This window comes from Carcharhinus amblyrhynchos, chromosome 8, assembly GCF_965287045.1.
Source record: "Carcharhinus amblyrhynchos chromosome 8, sCarAmb.v2.hapA, whole genome shotgun sequence".
Lineage (NCBI taxonomy): Eukaryota > Metazoa > Chordata > Chondrichthyes > Carcharhiniformes > Carcharhinidae > Carcharhinus > Carcharhinus amblyrhynchos.
Window position 1 is genome coordinate 58,058,337 of NC_137331.1, and position 21,700 is coordinate 58,080,036.

At 42.2% G+C, this 21,700-nt stretch overlaps 1 protein-coding gene across 1 annotated transcript in view; it reads right to left on the minus strand.

Annotated features, from left to right (window-relative positions):
• Positions 1 to 21,700, minus strand: part of prex2 (phosphatidylinositol-3,4,5-trisphosphate-dependent Rac exchange factor 2) — a 415,983-nt gene that overhangs the window by 275,624 nt on the left and 118,659 nt on the right. The window contains exons 7-9 of the mRNA XM_080194118.1: positions 14,767 to 14,900; positions 7,119 to 7,231; positions 1,440 to 1,589 (exon numbers count right to left, since the gene is read on the minus strand). Coding sequence (XP_080050244.1) covers positions 1,440 to 1,589; positions 7,119 to 7,231; positions 14,767 to 14,900 — 397 coding nt within the window. The remainder of the gene's footprint in view (positions 1 to 1,439; positions 1,590 to 7,118; positions 7,232 to 14,766; positions 14,901 to 21,700) is intronic.

Here is a 21,700-nt window from a genome sequence, read left to right on the forward strand (position 1 = left end):
ATTCAAATACACCATGTGAAAAAGGAGGTTCCAAAAGTTGACCCTCCACATGAGGTTTCCAGAAGGTGGGGTGGCCAAACTATGTTGAGAAAGGAAATGCTGCTGGTGGCCAATGATTCACTGCATCTATCATGGCAAAACATGTTGGGTGCAGGGGTATCTTTCTGCACATTTAAGACTCAGTGGATGGGAGTCTTGCAAAAAAATTCTAAGTGCCAAACTTGTGTAAAACTGGAGTGAATCCTGCTGGATTATTCAGCCGGATTCGCAAAATGAATCTCCCACACTCTGTGCATTGCAGAGTGTACTAGCATGAATCACGTTAAAAATCAGGAAACATGGCTTATTCCCGCTGGAGAAGCTGGCAGCATAGCACTGAGTGGACCATTGCACATGCACCAATCTGTCAGAGGGCCAGCTTTGAACTCCTCCTTCCCCATTCGATCTCTCTCCCCCCCCATCCCACAGCCCCAACACCCCCTGGCAGTCCGACCTCCCCATCATCCCCCACCCCGATGTCCAATCACTGAACCCCTCCATCCAGGCCCAAGTGCAAAGTGGCAGCAGGACTCCAGATGCCCTGCCCCTTGCCTCATCCCCTTGGCACTGCCCAAGGTGCCCACTGAGTATTGCTACTTTCTTCCTTGGGCAGTGCCGGGGGGGCCAGGCTGGCACTGCCAAGCTGGCAATGCCCAGGGGGCAACCCCTTACAAACGACCTCCCACCTCCTGGGGGTTTGTTCACTCCAGCAGGGTCGGGGATTAAGGGAGCTGTTGTAAACTATATGGAGTGAAAAACCTCCTGGCCGGGCCCCAGGGGCAGGGGGGCGCATAGCTAACAGGTCTTGGAGACTTCAGTTCTGGGCTTACTAATGACATTCAAATCTTCATTCAAATAATTTATACAGCTCCGCGCCAAATTCTGGTGCTGAGCTGACGACATCAGAAATCCAGCAGCCGGAGATGCATGGAAGCAATGGCACCCAGTGAGAAGCCTACTACACAGCCTCTGTTTCAGTCTTCTGGCCCACTGTGCTGCTCAGGGAAATATTACACAAGTGGCACAGTGGTTAGAACTGCTGCCTCACAGCGTCAGGGACCCAGGTTCATTTCCCAGCTTGGGTCATTGTCTGTGTGGAGTTTGCACATTCCCCCCGTGTCTGCGGGGGTTTCCTCTGGGTGCTCCAGTTTCCTTGCACAGTCCAAAGATGTGCAGGTTAGGTGAATTGGCCATGCCAAATTCTCCCTCAGTGTATCAGAACAGGCATTGGAGTGTGGCAAGTAGGGGATTTTCACAGTAACTTCATTGCAGTGTTAATGTAAGACTACTTGTGACTAATAGATAAACTTTAAAATACTTTTACTTTCCACTGTATCCAAATACATGTGACAATAAATCAAACCTAGTTGCACAAATAAACATAAAAATTTACATCTTACTCTTTCTTCGTTCTCGTTCCTTTAAAAAGGCCTCCAACCATTCCTGTTTGTCTTCTGATGTCTTTGCCATGCAAACAAACCATTTGTTTTTGGCCGTATTGTGTATTTTCCAACCATTGATCACAGTATGACCACTGCTGTGATAATCCGCTAGAAGAGAGAGCAATTCTAGTTATACACACCACAGCATTATACCATAAAACAATAATAACTTGTAGTTATATAGCACTTTTAATTGAATAGAACATCCCATGGTGTTTCACAGGAGCATTACAAAGCATACTTAGACACTGGGTCATATAAGATGAGAATGCCAAAGGCTTGATCAAAGAACGAGAGCATCCTAAAAGAAAGAAACATCCAGAGATTTCACAAGGGAATTCTAGAGCTTAGGGAGCAAAGGGCATTGTTAAAACTACATCTTGCCGAACAATATTTTCTTTTAAAATATGAAGGACACTGCATTACCTAGATACTTTGAAGTTGACCTGAATTATTTTTTAAAAAGTCCTAAGGGACTGAGATCAAGCATGCCTTTTCCAGGAAATCATCTGATCAGCATGTACTTAACGGGGGTGGGGAGGAGAGCTTGTGTACACTGCAATTACTTTATTTGATGAAGGCAAAGGCCAAGTGATTTACCAGAAGTTGCCAGACAGATATTAGCTTTAAGCTTAGATCTTATTTCTTTTTAAAACCAGTTGAGAATGAACTGAGAAAGTGCCAGCTCTCAGCCTCCTTGGCTTGCCTGAAACCATGTGATTGTCAGTATACAATTAAGAATTTTCACTTCAGAGGAATCTGTCTGTATTTGGGAACCCGAAAGGCTAAGACAAGAAAGATTGATCTTATTTAAGAAAGGAAGCAGGGATAATCCAGGAAATTATATACCAGTGAGACTGACATCAGCAGTGGGGAAGTTTTTGGAGAAGATATTGAGGGACAGGATATATGCACATTTGGAAGAAAATGGACTAATTAGTGACAGGCAGCATGGTTTCGTACAGGGAAGATCATGGCTCACCAACCTGCTTGAGTTTTTTGAAGAGTTGACAAAGATAACTGATGAGAATAGGGCGTGGATATTGCTTATATGGACTTTTATAAGGCATTTGACAAGGTTCCACATGACAGACTGTACAAAATTTAAAATCACATGGGATTTGGGGTGGACTAGCTAAATGGATACAGAACTGGCTTGGTTATAAAAGACAGATGTTTTTCAAAATGGAGATCCGTAACTCGTGGTGTTCCGCAGGAATCAGTGTTGAGATCGCTATTGTTTGTAATATATATAAATGATCTGGAAGGAAATGTGGGTGGTCAGATAAGTTTGCGGATGATACAAAGATTGGTGGAGTTGCTCATATTGCTGGAGATTGTCAGAGGATATAACAGGAGATAGATAGATTGGAGATTTGGGCACAGAAATGGCAAATGGAGTTTAATCCAGACAAATGCGAGGTGATGCATTTTGGAGGATCAAATTTAGGTGTGAATTACACTGTAAATTGCATAACTCTTTAGAACACTAAGGGAATTTCATAGTAACTTCATTGCAGCGTAATGTAAGCCTTACTTGTGACTAATAAATAAACTTAATATTCAGAGGCATCTGGGAGTGCAGGTCCACAGTTCCCCATAAGTGGCAATACAGGTGGCCAAGGTGATTAAGAAAGTAGATGGCTTGCTTGCCTTCATCAGCCAGCACACCGAGTACAAGAATTGGGAAATCATGTTGCATCTCTATAAAACCTTGGTTAGGCTGCATTTGGAGTATTGCATGCATTTCTGATCTGTACATTAAGAGAAGGATGTGGAAGCTTTGGAGAGAGTGCAAAGAAGGTTCATCAGGATGTTGCCTGGTCTCAAAGGCATTAGCTATGAGGAGAGGTTGAATAAACTAGGATTGTTTTCACTGGAAAGACGGTGGCTGACGGGATACCTGATAGAGGTTGACAAAACTTTGAGACACATACACAGGGTGGATAGTCAGAGGCTTTTTCCAAGGGTGGAAGTGTCAATTACAAGGGGGCACAGGTTCAAAGTGAGAGGGGGCAAGTTTAAATGTGGTGTGCGGGGGAGGTTTTTCACGCAGAGAATGGTGGGCACCTGGAACACACTGCCAGAGGAGGTGGTGAAAGCAGGCATGTTAGCAACATTTAAGAGGCATCTGGAGAGGTACATGAATAGGGAATGAATAGAGGGATATGGACTGCGTAAGGGCAGAAGGCATTTTTTAAAATTTAGTTAAGGCATCATAATTGGCATGGGCTTGGAATGTTGAAGGGCCTGTTCCTGTGCTGCACTTTTCTTTGTTCTTTGGTTCCATTCTCTTCCACACTGAAGCTCATTGTTGAGGACCACCAGGCATTTACTGGACTAATGTTCATATGAGGGAGATCTAATTGACAAAGGTAAAAGCTGCAAACTATATCCTTTTTAAATTGTTTTTTCTTCCATCATCTATTCTGCTGAGAGACAGAGAGCGCGGGGGGTGGGGGAAGAGAGCGCACATGGGGGGCAAGAGAGCGCACGTGGGGGACAAGGGAGCGCACATGGGGCAGGAGCAAGGGAGGGCGCACAGGGAGGCGAGGGAGAGTGGACAGGGCAGCCAGGGTGGGCGGGGGAAGAGCGAGCGGGCGGGGGAGAGAGAGCGAGCGGGCGGGGGAGAGAGAGCGAGCGGGCGGGGGAGAGAGAGCGAGCGGGCGGGGGAGAGAGAGCGAGCGGGCGGGGGAGAGAGAGCGAGCGGGCGGGGGAGAGAGAGCGAGCGGGCGGGGGAGAGAGAGCGCGAGCGGGCGGGGGAGAGCGAGCGGGCGGGGGAGAGAGAGCGAGCGGGGGAGAGAGAGCGAGCGGGCGGGGGAGAGAGAGCGAGCGGGCGGGGGAGAGAGAGCAAGCGGGCAGGGGAGAGACAGCAGGCAGACGGGGGAGAGAGAGCGGACGGGTGAGGGAGAGAGAGCAAGCGGGCAGGGGAGAGAGAGCAGGCGGGCGGGAGAGAGAGAGCAAGCGGGCAGGGGAGAGAGAGCGGGTGGGTGAGGGAGAGAGAGCGAGCGGGCGGGGGAGGGAGAGTGAGCGGGCGGGGGAGAGCGAGCGGGCAGGGGAGAGAGAGCGAGCGGGCAGGGGAGAGAGAGCGAGCGGGCGGGGGAGAGAGAGCGAGCGGGCGGGGGAGAGAGAGCGAGCGGGCAGGGGAGAGAGAGCGAGCGGGCGGGGGAGAGAGAGCGAGCGGGCGGGGGAGAGAGAGCGAGCGGGCGGGGGAGAGCGAGCGAGCGGGCGGGGGAGAGAGAGCGAGCGGGCGGGGGAGAGCGAGCGAGCGGGCGGGGGAGAGAGAGCGAGCGGGCGGGGGAGAGAGAGCAAGCGGGCGGGGGAGAGAGAGCAAGTGGGCGGGGGAGAGAGAGCAAGCGGGCAGGGGAGAGAGAGCGGGTGGGCGGGGGAGAGAGAGCAAGCAGGCAGGGGAGAGAAAGCAGGCGGGCGGGGGAGAGACAGCAGGCGGGCGGGGGGGAGAGAGCGGGTGGGCGGGGGAGAGAGAGCAAGCGGGCGGGGGAGAGAGAGCAGGTCGGGGAGTAGGACCCCAACTGTTAACATTATATATTAATGATTTGGCATAAGGACTAATTATATTATCTCCAAATTTGCAGATGATATAAAGTTGGGTGGGAGAGTGAGCCGTGAGGAAAATACAGAGATGCTTCAGCATGATTTAGACAGGCTGAGTATGTGGACATATGCATGGCAGATGCAGTATAATATGGATAAATGTGAGATTATTCACCTTGGTAGCAATAATAGAAAGACAGGTTATTACATGAATCTGTATAAACTGAGCAAGGTGGATACTCAGCAAGTCCTTGGTGTCCTTGTGCATCAGTCGCTGAAAATAAATGTGCAGGTACAGCAGACAGTAAAGACGAAAAAACAGTAGATGCATAATTGGCTTAGCAGTAGGAGACAGAGGGTGGTGACAGATGGCTGCTTTAGTGACTGGAGGCCAGTGACCAGTGACGTGCCACAGGAATCCGTGCTGGACCCCTACTGTTCGTCATTTAGAGAAATGACATAGATGATAATGTGCGGGTTAGGATGAGTAAGTTTGCTGATGACACAAAGATTGGCTGGGTGGTTGACAGTGAGGTTGAGTGCCTTGGGTTACAGGAAGACATAGACAAGACGATCAAATGGGCAGATAAGTGGCAAATGGAATTTAACCCTGAAAAGTGTGAGGTGATGCACTTTGTCAAGGAAGTAATTTGACAAGGAAGTATACTATGAAAGGTCTGACACTGGGGAGTTCCAAAGGAAAAAGGGGCCTTGGCATGTTTGTCCATAGATCTCTGAAGGCAGTAAGGCAAGTTAATAGGGTGGTGAAAAGGGCATATGGCACAATCGCCTTTATCAATTGGGGTATAGATTACAGATGTAGAGAGCGCAAGATGGAGTTGTATAGAACTTTGGTGAGGTCACAGCTGGACTACTGTCCACAAGATTATGAGAGGCATGGACAGAGTGGAAAGTCAGAAGCTTTTTCCCAGGATGGAAGAGTCAATTACTAGGAGGCATAGGTTTAAGATGCGAGGGGCAAGGTTTAAAGGAGATGTACGAGGCAGATATTTTACACAGAGAGTAATGGGTGCCTGGGATCGTAGCTGGGAAATATGGTAGTGACTTTTAAGGGGTGTCTTGACAAGTACATGAATAGGATGGGAATAGAGGGATATCATCCCCAGAAAGGTAGGGGGTTTTAGTTAAGTCGGGCAATATGGTCAGGGCAGGCTTGGAGGGCCAAAGGGCCTGTTCCTGTGCTGTAATTTTCTTTGTTCTTTGACCCGGAGAAAACCCATGTAGACACAGGGAGAACATGCAAACTCCACACAGACAGTGACTTCCCATAATTCATACTGCAAATGTGAAGTGTACTTATTCCATTCATGTAAAATATTGTTCAGCATGTGTCAGGACATCAGTGTTTACTTACTTTGATTTTGAAATCTACAAGAACAAAATTGCAAATGTTTCTTAGATGTTTATGGAAATGAAGTTGTGCCAAAAATACAACCAGAAGTTTTAATGTTCTCAGCTTCTGCAATTTAATTTTTAGCTGTGATCAATCAATGGGATTGCCTTTATATGAACTTGAAAAAAAAGCTCATTTTTTGCACAGTTGTTACCTTCAAATGCCTATGAGGATCAATAGTGACACAGAAATGACACTGACACGAGAGGCAACGTATTGCTCACGTTCTTCAATACACGCGGTACTGTGAAGATACATTTCTAATAATAATAATGCTAACTTATGTAAGTATTAACAAGATCTGCCACAATTTCCATAAATCCCTGGCTCATGGCTGCCTACATGTTTCTAAGCAAGTAGAATGTTACAATTACAGCTTCAGCCTTTCTTTTGATCATATCAAAATCATGAACAGTGTTGTTGCCGGTCATTTGCGATTAACAGAGCTGTTAAATCCTGATGAATACTCAAAGCCAAATAAACTGTTAAACAAGCAATTCATCATTTTTGAATGAACATTTGAAATTAACATATCTACCACATGAAGTAAATTATTTAATTTATTTTTATTCCCACTTCGGTCATATTCTTTATATTTGATGAAATTTTGAATCCATCATATAAATAAGAACTTGTTGACAATTACTTTAGTCAATTCAACAAATAAATACCTGTTCCATCATCCACATTTTCTACTTCCATGATCTCTGTATTTATTCTGCCACGAAAAAGGTATCGGTGTCCATCAGCCATTTTTTTCGGGTGCGAGGTGTTTTTTAATCGTCTAAAAATTAAGTGACAGGATCATTTATCAGAAACCTAGGCTACCTTTAATGAAAACAAAATATTGCGTATGCTGGAAATCTAAAATAAAAACAGAAATGCTGGATAAATTCAAATGACGTTTCTACAATTCAGTATGGACTTGAAATGTTAACTCATTTTCTCTCTCCACAGATGCTGCCAAAGCTACTAAGTATATCCAGCATTTTCTGCTGCTTTACTTTGCCCTTCTTTTATTTTACTAAGTGCACTGCATTCCAATCACATTACAAAGTAAGTTAATCGAGCTTTTATTTCAATCTCAGCCATCATGAGTACAGCATCTTAATTTGTTACTAAATAAGGTTTAATTCATGTAAAACAACAGTATTAATGTGAATTAATGATTTTGGAGATAATGATGCAGTGGATGGAAGATTATGGATGGGATTTTCTGGCTGCGCTCACCAAAAGACCAGAAAATCCCACCTGAGATCAAAGGACCTTTTTGCAAGGTCCTTGTCCCATTTGTTACAATTCTCATGGCAGACTGGATTGGAAAATTCCACCCAGTAGGTTAGCATGCCGTTCTTTCACTCATTGAACTTTAGTCTGAATCTAACACAGGCAATTAGGATGGAAATTGACTTTGTTTGATGATTTTTACATATCCTAAGTAATTTGAATAATGCAAACTCACTCAGGAGTCCTAGTCACCAGGGGTATACAACACAATTGTCCATTCATCAGCAGTGACTTTGTAATTTCATTTGGACACAGGGTGGTTAACACATGAAATGAAAATCCCACACTGGGATGTTGAAAGTTTTGCTTTTGCTGAGGTTAAAATTATCTTACTAGACTTAGAAGAGCAGCATCCATGCCCAACCTCCACAAATCTCCTCAAAACAAAGACAAACATTAAAATATTTAGGAAAACAGTCAGATGTTTTCTCCAATTTCACTTTGTGGATTCACAATGGCTACTGAAAAGATCAACAATTTAACTGGGTATTTACAATTTTATCTCCATTGCTTCCAGTGTGATAAACATCTCACTGGACAAATCTCCATAAGTACATGGCAAGTTGGTTTGCACGGGGGGATGAAATTTTCAGAGATGTAAAATACAAATTAGTCAACTTTTAACAAACCTGAACTTTACATTTATTTCCTGTTCTTTCCAGTTGAATACAACTATTCAGGATGGTTTCACACCAAATATGGTAAATTAGATACATTTCAGTCATTTGGTCACTTCTTTAATTATGTGAGAGCAATTAGTAAATGGACAATAATGTTAAAAAAAAATATCAACTCAAGAAAGTCAAAACCAGTAAATGATTGAATTGCACACATGTAATTGCAAACAAAACCAATCTGAAAAGAATGATGTAAAACTTAAACATGGAAATTAGACTTGAAAAATCCAATGACTAAAACTATGATTTCGACCTAGGACAGAAGCAGGAGGTGGCTGCTGGTCAGGTAATTTTAACACTTTTACCTCTTAAGAATAGCACTAAACTGTCACCCACCTTAAGTTGATAGAAATAACATCAACACCAGTATTAAGGAAATGGATGTCACTGGGAACCAAGAGACGATTCCCCAGCCTAAGGTAGGGGTGGAATGGAGAAAGGAGATACCAAATAAGTGTTGGTCCTGGGAAGGAGAGAGAAAGACAGGGATGGGGACATCTAAAGTTTCCAAGCTGAAACTGGAGAAGTCTTACTCCTCCTAACCTGCAATGAATCTTCACATGGATTGAATCAAACTGGCTAAAGACTGGCATCTGTGATACTGACGATCACAGGAGTCGAGGTGGATTATCCATGCCACAGTTCTGGCTGAAAATTATTGCCAATTCTTTAGCCTTGTCTGTTATATGCATGTCCTGAGCTCCCCAATCATTAAGGATGGGATACTTGTGGAGCTCCTCCTACAGCGAGTTGTTTAATTCCCCATCTTCGTTTGCAACTGGATGTGGCAGGAATGCAGAGCTTAGCTCTGATTTGCTGGTTTTGTAATTACTTAGCCCTGTCTATCATTTATGGACGAAAAGGGATTGGTTTAGGTTAGTGGGTCATTGTTTTGTAACTGGTCGGCGCAACATCGTGGGCCGAAGGGCCTGTTCTGCGCTGTAATGTTCTATGTTCTATGTTCTATTTGTTGCTTGCGCTGTTTGGCATGCAAATAGACTTGTGTTATACCTTTACCAATTAACAACTCATTTGTTTTTACTTTTTTTATTGAAGATTTTTCATTTTTTAAATATAATGAACAAACTCTCAAAGATTGATCCAGTACAGCAAGAGCATTTTCACACAAGTACATGTAGAAAGTGACAGAAAAAAATATCAACACAAATGGTTTGGATTATTGATTATATCCAGTGCCTCCAACATACAAATAATGAAAGGATATATCGAAGGATGGGGTGGGGGGAATAACAGGATGCATTTGGCTTTGTGATGCATCACTGAGCTCACAGGATAATGGTGATAGAGCTGCAGAACCTTTGGAAAGCAAATCTTTGAACTAATTACTCCCGTTGCTTATCCAACTGTACAAAATACAGATATTAGCAGAAGTAAGATAGCGGGTAAATCAGCAAGAACATTCATGCCACACTTGAATGTACAGCAAAGGATGCTTCCCCCATTCCCAGCCACCTTGGTGGCACCAACGATACAATTAGACATCTTCTCCCAGGATATACAGTCTATCTGTACCATAACAGCAGTCAGAGAGTCTATAATCTCAAAAACAACTGAAACACAAAAAATACGTGAACCCATAAGTTCTAGGGATGTTTTCCTCATCCACTGTAAGGATTCGTAGGGCCTTACCTACTATCTTCATGTTAAATAACTTGCCCACCTCCCTACAATGGCATCATTTGTTTTATAATTGTAATAAAGGATTTCAGGTGAAAAAGTCCACAATTAAAAATGCCAGGAAGAAGACAAGAAGACAGATAAAACTCATACAGCTCTAGTAAATTCATGTCCATGGGTTCACCAGGATATCAAGATAACAGGATAACAAGTGAAAATTCAGTACCATGCTCACTCATAAATTGTTCCTATCAATGTAGTAAATCACATAACAGGATCAATTAAGAGATAAAATTAAGGGGATATATTCAAGAATTACTTCAAACAGGATAGTTCAGTCACAGGATAGCCCCCACCAATATGAAAAAAGCACAGCACAGTGTGATGATACTATGCCTTTAAGAAATGTATTCATATCATGTTTCTTGTAAGAGATATGTTTAAAATTCAGCTGTTTTACAGTGTTGATTTATCTGCAAAATTTGTCTGTTGGTTCACATGCTGATAATTCAGATTAATGATTGATTTTAACTAGAGATAGTGTTGGTGTTAATTTGAGTGAATACATTTTTATTTATCTGATTTTTCCCCTTGGGTTTCAGAGAAAGGTTTGGATTCAGTTGATTGACAGAGTCATGTGCTCAAGGGGAGGGGCTAAGCTTTCAGGGGAAAAGCAGGCAGTTACTGCAGGGTTTTGAAAAAGCAAGATGTCTCTTTATCTCTCTTCGGAAGCTGCTGTTTGGGATCTGCTGGGAGAAAGAGGTCTCGCTCTCTCTCTCCAGAGGTGCTCTTGAGGCTTGAGCACTTAGAGTCCAGTACAAGCATGTAAGCCTGTTTTTGAAGAGTTTAAGTCTATAAGAGGAATATTATTGTTGCTTCATTTGGAACTAAATAAGAAATATTAGTAGTTAAGAATTGTATCTTGTCATGCTTAAGTATTTTAATTGGTAAAAGTTAAGCTAATTCATTCATTATAGTTAAACTGCATTGTTAAATAAAGTTTGTTTTGATAAAAGCTTCTGAATGTGTCAATAGAATCACACCCGGAGTGAAACACCTTATCCGCACACTAATGTCAAAATAGAAAAACTGTTGGGGTATAGTCAGGCTTCATAACATACTTTTGGGTTTCTGATCCATGCCTTGACAGGATCAACACCAAGATACACTTAAAGGGGGTACAGTCCAGGATTAAAGAATCCTGATTTTTGCTGTGTAACAGAGTAATAGTTGGTTTTGTGGGACTACTTACAGAATAATAAATGACAAATGTCTCTGTGTTCATATATTATACTCCCTCATCTCCATGGGAGATCATCCTTTCATAGCTTCCAAACTCATTGTGTCCTTACTCAGACAGCCTGCTTCTATCTCCTCCAAAATCTACAACCAGGACTTTCCTGGTAGGCCCATCATGTTGGCCTGTTCCTGCCCGACCAAACTCCCTTCTTCCCATCTTGACTCCGTTCTCTCCCTTCTTGCCCAGTCCTTTCCCCACTTACATTCACAGTTTCTCTGATGCGCTATGGCATAGCAACCATTTCCAGTTCCTCAGCGCTAACCATCTCCTCTTTACACTGGTGTCCAATCCTTCTACACCTGCATACACCACCAGAGACCTCTCTGCTTCTCTCTTGAACAGACACCTCAACAATCCCTATCCAACCACCTTCCTCCGTCTGGCTGAACTTGTTCTTTCAATGAAAAATTTCTTCTGTAATTTGTCTCACTTCCTCCAAATAAAAAGTGTGGCTATGGGTGCCTATACGGGTCTTAGTTATGCCTGTCTCTTTATGAAGTTCCAATCTTACTCAGGGCCCCCTCCCACAACTCTTTTACCAGTGCATCGACAACTTTTTCAGTGCTGCTTCATGCTTTCGTCTGGATCTGGAAAAAATTATTAATTTCACTTCCAATTTCCACCCCTTTATCACCTTCAAATAGTCCATCTCTGACAATTCCCTTCCCTTCCTTGACATCTCTGTCTCCATTTCTGTCCATAAGTATCCGTTACAAGCCCACCAACTCCCACAGCTACCTTGATTATTGCTCTTCACACCCCACGTCTGTAAGGACTCCATCCCATTCTCTCAGTTCCTTCACCTCCATTGCATCAGTTCTTAAGATGCCACTTTCTGAAAAGGCGCTGCTTGTTTGTCTTCCTTAATCGTGACCTCCCATTTCACTTGAGCTCCCTTCATTGAGCCAAGTGTCTCTTCAAATACACTCCTATATTTACCCAGAAAGTGCTATGGATCTGTTTTAATGTTGGTTAATTTGTTGACAGCATTCCAGCTCAACTTGATCTCTCCAAACATGATTTCCCAAACAGAATCATAGAATCATAGAAATCATAGAAACCCCACAATGCAGAAAGAGGTCATCTGGCCCATCGAGGTCCAATTTCTTATGGTTCAAACCGAAAATGAAATAATTTGGTTACGCCATGTTGACCAATTGTTGTCATCTCAAATGATTTTTCAGAACCATCTTCAGAAGTATCAACTTTTTCAGTTCCTAGTGTTATGAATATTACTATGGAAAACTTAGTTGAATCTGAGTTACCTGATCATTGTGTCTTAACTACTACACCATGTAAGAATGATACAGAATTAGTTCCAAGAGAAGAAGTGTGTGTTGAAATTCCAAATCATACTGCAAGGGTCAAATTCCACAACATTGTATACAACTAAAGAAGAATAGACATCCTTCTGATTGACTTTTTACTGTGTATAATGATTCATAATGCATAGTACTGTGTTTACGACATAGATCCCATGTATAAAATTGTAGTAATTTTGTCATGGGCACAGAAGTAAAGAAGGAGAGATGTTATATATTTAAAAGAGTTTATGATTGCTTTACAAGCTGAGCACATGATTTGTTGGTGATGTCATTAGGGTGTTCCACAGACTGCTGTTTTACTTTCAGTTTGTACTCCATGTCGAGAACATCTGCTAGAATACATCTGTCGTATCTGTATCCACTTTAAATCTATGTGTGCAAACCATGTCCTTTGTTTTTTGTATAAAACCTACAACTTCTAACATTGTTACGACATGACAATTTCCAAGTTAGATGGTGAGTAACTTGGAGGGAAACCTACAGGTGGTGGTGTTCCCAGGACATTTAAGTATTGAAGACTCAGGCACATTGCTATGGATCTGGAGTCACATATGGGCAAATGAAATAACGACAACAGATTTCCTGATCCCTAAGTGGCATTAGTGAGCCAGTTGGGTTTTCATAATAATGATATCTAGATATTTACTGAATTCAACATTCCCATCTGCCATAGCAGGATTCGAACTCAGAGCATCATCCTGGCTCTATGGATTACTACTTTGCCACCAACTCCCAGTGATTCCACAGATAGTCTTGGTGCCATACAGGTCTTTCAATTTCAAATGTTAAAATGACAAAATGATATCAATAACGCAAATGGCCTACAACTTCACCATGGTTAAATATAGCCCTGTTGCTTGAAACTGATGGTCTTTGACTCAGAGGTAAGAGACACTGAGCAATGGTTGACACCGTGGAAGATGGTTAAAGACAAAGTCTGGAGTAGAAACAAGCTCCAAAGAAACTTGAATTTGAAGAATCACACATACACAACATTGGCCTTTAGAAAGAGACAGTAGAGTGATTATGTAATAAAATAATACCTCAAAGGGAAACATATCAGTACATTTCATGATACATAATTTGTTCACAACTTTGATAGCAATAAATGATCCATACGGAGTTGAATCAGAAAAAACTGAGAAGCAACATGGAGCAAATTAAATCAGTTGTGCAATTGACTCACATTGAAGACTTAACTACTTTGTTGATCCATATTTCAAACAAAATGTTTAAGTTCTTATCTGATCTAATGAGAAAAGTACTATTTTTATTTTCCAGCTACAGACAGATTTACTATAAGGCCATACAGATTGATTAGGCAAGGCAAGATGAACAAAACTTCAATCTAAACAGGTAGATAATGCATTTCCAATAATCTGTCTGTATCTACCTTTGAAAGGCCTACTTTACAAAGGATTTCAAAGCAACTAAAATGATGTTTTGCCTGTATAGAGCAATTAGAGAAACTCTGGCTCCTTTGATCATGGGGAGCCAACCTAACAGAGCTGCTCAAAATTATAAGGAGTTTTGATAAAGTAAATAGAAGTTACTGGTCAATAAGTTTGTCATTTGTGGGTATAAATTCAACACATTCATCAAACAAAATGAAGGGAAAATATTGTCAGAAAATGAAATGCCCCATCAAAAACACTGTTGTAAGAAGAATCCATAATAATATTTAAAGTTCACATACATTTAATGGTGATGAGTAGGGCAGACATCAGTTCAGCATCGCCCCCACTGTGATACTGTAGTGTTAGCTTCAGCCTCAAAAAAATTTCAAACCTTTTCTGTAAAACCAGAAAAAAAAATGCTCCCAATTCCACAGTCACTGTCACCCTATCCTCCTTCACCTACTTCCCAACCCCCGTTACCTGTTCCAACCCTCACTTTTGGAACTTAGTTTGAGTCGCTTCCAGCAGCACTTCCACTGCAGGGAACTATTTCAGCTGGTAACTCAATCAAAGATTAGCAAACCTTACTCACAAGCAAACTACAGAACAGCCATTCTTAAATTATGTATCCCATGTGAACATAATGCACTTCAAAAGCATTTCCAAATCATAAATACAGAAGCTACAATACCCACCTATTCTTCTTTTTGCAGTATACCAGTAAATTATCAAAGAGGAAGAAAACACGTTCCTGTATGTTTCCAGCTGAAATTTTTAGCAAATTTCCTTGCATCAGCATTTCGGTGCATGAATCTGTTATGTTGGAACCCTAAAAAAAAACAGAAAATTGTATTAATAATCATGATATTCAGCAGCACAAAGTCTGTTTAAAATTTGCCCTTCATCCAAAGTGGTTACATTTAAAAAATAAATCGCTTTCATGTTTATCAATTTGCTTTTAAATAAAAATTAATTTGGTAAATTTGCAGAGAGATTCTCTTGCTATTCTGTAGTAATTTTGGAAGAAAAGCCAGGAAAATAAAAAGCAAATAGCATACCACCTGGAGAACCCTAACTGAAATGCACAATTAACACTTGATCACACTTTTAAGTCACTTTTTAAAACTAGGAAGTAGCAGAAAGCTTGCCCAGTTTCATCTTTTCTTTTTTATTTATAAAGGATTTTGTGGCTGCACACAATTATTCTGAATTCACCATGAAACTTCAATCCACTTTGACAAGCAAACTTCATAATCTTTCAGCAACTGTTGTGAAGGGTGTCAATAAACATTTTTTTCCCCTTTTACATTCAAGAATATTAATACTGAACTATAATTGTTGTTGTCATGTTTCCATGCATTTCATGATGACCGTAAAAAGTCTGACAACACCAGGTTTTAGTCCAACCGATTTATTTTATAGTAAACGCACAAGCTTTCGAGGTTTCCCTCTCGAAAGCTTGTGCGTTTACTATCAAATAAATCGGTTGGACTAAAACCTGGTGTTGTCAGACTTTTTACTGTGTTTACCCCAGTCCAACGCCGGCACATCCACATCATTTCATGATGACCCACAGGGAGCCCACCAGTGGATTCTCTTATGCACTAAGAGAAACAAGCAATCTGGGGATAAGGCAGGAAAACGGAATTGATGCAGAAGTTCATCTGTGATCTTGCAGAATTGGGAAACAGGCTTGTAGGGCCATATGATCTATTGCCACTCCTGTTTCTTAACTGCTGAGTGACACATGGAGCTTCAGCCAAGAGGAACCAATAGTTTTCTAACATCATAAGTCCCAGTTTTAAGTTGACCCGTTTAAGTTGCTTAGCTTTAACATCAGTCAATGAACAACACTAACAACCACGCTTAGCATTGGGAGTTTTGTTATGTCATTTTAATCTGGGTTGGACATTGGCAGAGAATTCCAACCCCATTCAGGCCTGCTAGATTCTCTAGTCCTGCTGTACTTGTTTAACTATCTAGAATGTTAACTTGTGAGGTGTCACTAAAAATCACTATATTCTTCCTTCCTGGGTCACTTTGCTCTGGAAATCTAAACATACATTCTTTGAAACTTAATTTCTTCAATGTCTTATTTGTTTTTAATACTTTCCCAACAGTAGCATATTTCAGCACTGTGCTCAATTCTAACACACCATAGCATGCATCCAGTCAAGTAGGTGTGCATCAGAAATTTAATTTCCCAATTAAGTTTCTAAATTGATCTGTTACTTCCTTGATTATAGATTGTTCCTTTTGTAAGTATCTGCCCCAATTTATCAGGATCCTGTTAACATTCTCGAGGTAAGCCTGCTAAATGAGGATTATTCCCATTCAGTCTGCATAATGTCCAATCCGATCTGTTTATAAACTCCAGAAGCCCGACCTCTAATTTTAACTTCCATTATAGTTTTATCTATTGCCAATTTCTCAAATGTTGCAGATTTCCCCACAGGAAATCATTTACATGCATTAAGAAAATGCCTACTGATTTTCCTTCATCATACCAATAAAACATTGCTGGATCTGCATTTAGCTGAAAACAAGCGAAAGTGGATGCATTATTACACCCATAAACACACTTACATAGCTTCCATAATTTCCCCTCCATATCTGTAGCTTCTTAGAGGCTTTAAGAATACTTCTCTTTGAAATTGTTCTTCCTGCAAGAATACTACTTTGTGCTCAATGAATTTACATTGCTATGAATATGTTGCTAAAAATGCCAGGAACATCCTCAACCTTACTGTTCCCATTGAGAGGGATTCTATTCTGACTTCCTCGTTGCCCATTTGTTTCTCAAACTCCTGAGATATAAATCTGGTCTTAACTTTACACATACTATTGGGAAATACTTTCTCCATACATATTCATCTATGGACAGCACTGGCTGTTCTTTGCCTTGCACCTTCATGCAAATGGCAAATGCTCTCCAACTATAAGTTCTTTTTGTTTTGCCTCCTTTGCTAATTTACCATCTAACTTATTAGTAGCCACTAAAGCTTCTCTATCATAGGGGCTGTTCTCCTTGTCTCATTATCACCTATCTTTTGATCCTTGCTCTTGTTAAAATACATCTGGTACTATATCTCCTGTCCCTATCTGGACTATACAATTCGACCTGTCCCTCCTGCAACAAGACTTCCTTTTGCAAGTTCTTCAGCTTTTCCTTGAGCTGGTGATCACAGCTCAAGGATCAGTGGTCCACTGTTTGAATTTGCACTATATTTTCTGGCTTTTGACATTTTTACTTCCTCCTGCCAATCCATAGACCTGATATCTTGCTCTTTGTCTCATACATTCAGCCAGTTTTTGTATTTCCTTGTGGTCTTTCCTGTCCTTCTTAATATGATGGCTTCCCTCCACTCGCTAGCCCTTTCAGGTATGTATGCCACCCTGATTCCAATTTTCAATAGTTAATCTTTTTGATGAATAGCCCGAGCCTGATCTTCACTATCACTTGGTCTACTCTCAGTTAGCCTATTATGGGCGGGATTTTCTGGCCTTGTTCGCCCCAAAACTGGAAAATCCTGCCCAAGGTCAACTGACCTTTCCATAGTCCATCCTTCGCCATTCTGATTCCTACGGCAGGACAGTAAAGTTTGCCCTGATCTGTTGTTCATACAGGTCCAGTATACATGTGTACAATGTGCATTGCACATCTTCAGCTTGCACCCTCCTTTCTGCTTCCATCAAAATGTACTCAGTGTCAGTAAGCTATGCAATAGTTTTGTTACAATGTTGCAAGATTGTCATTTTGCCAATAATGCTTATAGCATTTCCTGAACCTCTCTATCCTTTCTGCCCTTCTATTTCATATCAAGCCATGTCCCTGAGCTTAAAATTAATTTCTGATGGCCTGATTCATAAGAACATAAGAAATAGGAGCAGGAGTAGGCCATCTAGACCTTCGAGCCTGCCCCGCCATTCAATAAGATCATGGCTGATCTGTCGTGGCTCAGTTCCACATTCCCGCCCTCTCCCCATAACCCTTAATCCCCTCTCTTATCAAAAACCCATCAACCCGCGTCTTAAAAATATTTAGTGAGGCAGCCTCCACCACCTCAACGGGCAGAGAATTCCAGAGATTCACCACCCTTTGAGTGAAGAAGTTCCTCCTCAACTCCGTTCTAAACCGCACCCCCCCCCCTTTATCTTGAGGCTGTGCCCACTAGTCCTACTGTCCTTTCTGAGCGGGAAGAGTCTCTCCACCTCTATCCTATCCATCCCGCTCATCATCTTATATGTCTCAATGAGATCTCCCCTCATTCTTCTAAACTCTAACGAGTACAAGCCTAGTTTATTCAGCCTCTCTTCATAGCTCAACCCCCTCAACTCCAGTATCAGCCTAGTAAACCTCCTCTGCACTCCCTCCAAGGCCAAAATATCCTTGCGTAAGTGCGGCGACCAAAACTGCACACAGTACTCCAGCTGCGGCCTCACCAATGCCCTATACAGCTGCAGCAAGACCTCCTTACTTTTATATTCAATCCCCCTCGCTATGAAGGCCAGCATCCCATTTGCCTTCCTGACCACCTGCTGCACCTGCAGGCTGGGTTTTTGCGACTCATGCACAAGGACCCCGAGGTCCCTCTGCACTGTCGCCTGCTGCAGTTTTTTGCCACGTAAGTAATAGTCCTTCCTACCATTATTCCTACCAAAGTGGACCACCTCGCACTTGTCAACATTAAATTCCATTTGCCAGTTCCTGGCCCATTCGCCCAGCCTATCTAGATCCTTCTGCAGACTCTCCACACCCTCCGCACAATTTGCCGTTCCATCAATCTTGGTGTCATCAGCAAATTTCAACACCATACACTCCAGATCATCTATATAAATGGTAAATAGCTGAGGCCCCAGCACCGACCCCTGGGGCACTCCACTAGTCACGAACTGCCAATCTGAATAGCACCCATTAACCCCCACTCTCTGCCTCCTATTTGACAACCAATCCTCTATCCACGCTAACACCCTACCCCCAACTCCATGCCCCCTTACCTTCTGCAATAACCTCTTGTGAGGTACCTTGTCAAACGCCTTCTGAAAATCAAGGAAGACCACATCCACCGGCTCTCCTCTATCCACCGCCCTAGACACATCCTCATAGAACTCCAATAAATTTGTCAGACACGACTTCCCCTTAACGAAACCGTGCTGCGTCTGCTCTATCAAGCAATTCCCCTCAAGATGCCTCACTACTTCCTCCTTGATGACGGATTCTAACAGTTTACCTACAACAGACGTTAAACTAACAGGCCTATAATTCCCTGCCTTTTGCCTGCCACCCTTCTTAAACAACGGCGTAACATTAGCCGCTTTCCAATCTTCCGGCACTTGCCCGGAATCCAGCGACGTTTGGAAAATAACCACCAAGGCATCCACTATCACCTCCGCCATTTCTTTCAGAACCCTCGGATGCATTCCATCCGGTCCTGGGGAATTGTCCACAATCAGCCCCTCCAGTCTGTCGAGCACCGCCTCTCTAGTAATAGTAATGTCATTGAGACCCTCCAGTCCTACCACCTTTCCATCGCTAACACCCAGCAAATTATTCACGTCCTCCTCCGTGAAGACCAAAACAAAAAAGTTATTCAAGACCTCAGCCATTTCCCCATCCCCTACCACTAAGTCCCCCCTCTCATCCTCTAAGTGTCCAATGTTCACCCTAGCCAGCCTCTTCCTTTTTGTATATTCATAAAAACTCTTGCTATCCTTTTTTATATTAAGCGCTAGCCCAGCTTCATAGTTTATCCTACCCTTCTTTATCAACTTCTTTGTCAATCTTTGTTGACATTTAAACTTCTCCCAATCCTCTTCTCGCCCACTACTCTTAGCTACTCTAAACGCCTCCGCTTTCAATTTAACACTTTCCTTCACCTCCTTCGTTATCCATGGCTTATTACCTCTCCTCCTACGGTCCTTTTTAACCATCGGAATAAATTTCTGCTGAGCACCAAGAAAGATCTCCTTAAAGATCCTCCACTGCTCCTCAGCAGACCTACCTTCCAACATACCTAAAACGCTCCTGATTTTTGTTTTGAACCTGTACCTTAATAAATGCTCTCTTCCCTGCATGCATGGCATTCAAATGTTCTGCAAAAATTAAACTAATGGTCATCCTCTCCAAAGTCAGGGGATAGTCCAGAATTGTTAAAGGTATCTTTGGATTCCTGCTGTAAACTAATTGATGAGGATTGTATCTCCCAACAATCTGAAGTGTGCTTTTTGCTTGAACATCTGCGAGGGATACCAGAAATGTTGAGAAACACAGGGTTTATTGAAACTGAAGAAGATCACTATTGGTAGATAAATGGTGTTAGGAAAACTTATGGGATTGAAGACTGATAAATCACCACGGTCTGATCATTTACATTCCAGTATACTTAAGGAAGTGACCCTTCCTTATATAGTGGATGCATTGGTGGTCATCTTCCAACATTCTACAGACTCTGGAACAGTTCCCACAGATTGGGGGTGTAGCTATGAAACCCCACTATTTAAAAAGGGAGTAGAGAGAAATCAAGAAATTATAGACTGCTAAGCCTGACGTTGGTAGTGGGGAAAATTGTAGAATCCATTATCAAAGATTTTATAGCAAAATTCAGGAAACAGTGGCAGGATCTGACAGAGTCAGCATGGATTTATGAAAGGGCAATCATGCCTGAAAAATCTACTGGAATTCTTCGAGGAGGTAACTAGTAGAGTTGCTGAGGGGGAGCCAGTGGATATGGTTTATTTAGACTTTCAGAAGGCCTTCGACAAAGTCCCAAATAAGAGATTAGTGTGTAAAATTAAAGTGCGTGGGGTTATGGGTAGTATATTGAGATGAACAGAAAGCTGGTTGGCAGATAGGAAACAAAGATTAGAAATAAATGTGTCTTTTTCAAAATAGTAGGCAGTGACTTGTGTACCTCGGGGATCAGTGCTGGAATCCCAGCTAATCATTATATATTAATGATTTAGATGAGGGAACTGAATACAGTATCTCCAAATTTGTAGATGACACAAAGCTGGGTGGGAAGTTGAGCTGTGAGGAGGATGCAGTGATCCTTCAGTGTGATTTGGACAAGTTGAATGAGTGAGCAAATGAATGACAGATGCAGTATAATTTGGATAAATGTGAGTTATCCACTTTGGTAGCAAAAATGGGAAGGCAGATTACTTTCTGAATGGCCATAATTAGAAGAGAATGTGCAACAACATCTGAGTGTCCTTGAATGCCAGACACAGAAGGCAAGCATGCAGGTGCAGCAGATGGTAAAAAAGACAAATGTTGGTATGTTGGCATTCATAGCAAGAGGAGTGTTAGCGATGGAAAGATGGTAGGAGTGGAGGGCCTGAATGACATTATTGTTACTAGAGAGGCGGTGCTCAACAGACTGGAGGGACTGATTGTGGACAAGTCCCCAGGACCGGATGGAATGCATCCAAGGGTTCTGAAAGAAATGGCGGAGGTGACAGTGGATGCCTTGGTGATTATTTTCCAAACGTCGCTGGATTCCGGGGATGTGCTGGAAGATTGGAAAATGGCTAATGTTACGCCGTTGTTTAAGAAGGGTGGCAGGCAAAAGGCAGGGAATTATAGGCTGGTTAGTTTAACGTCTGTTGTAGGTAAAATGTTAGAATCCG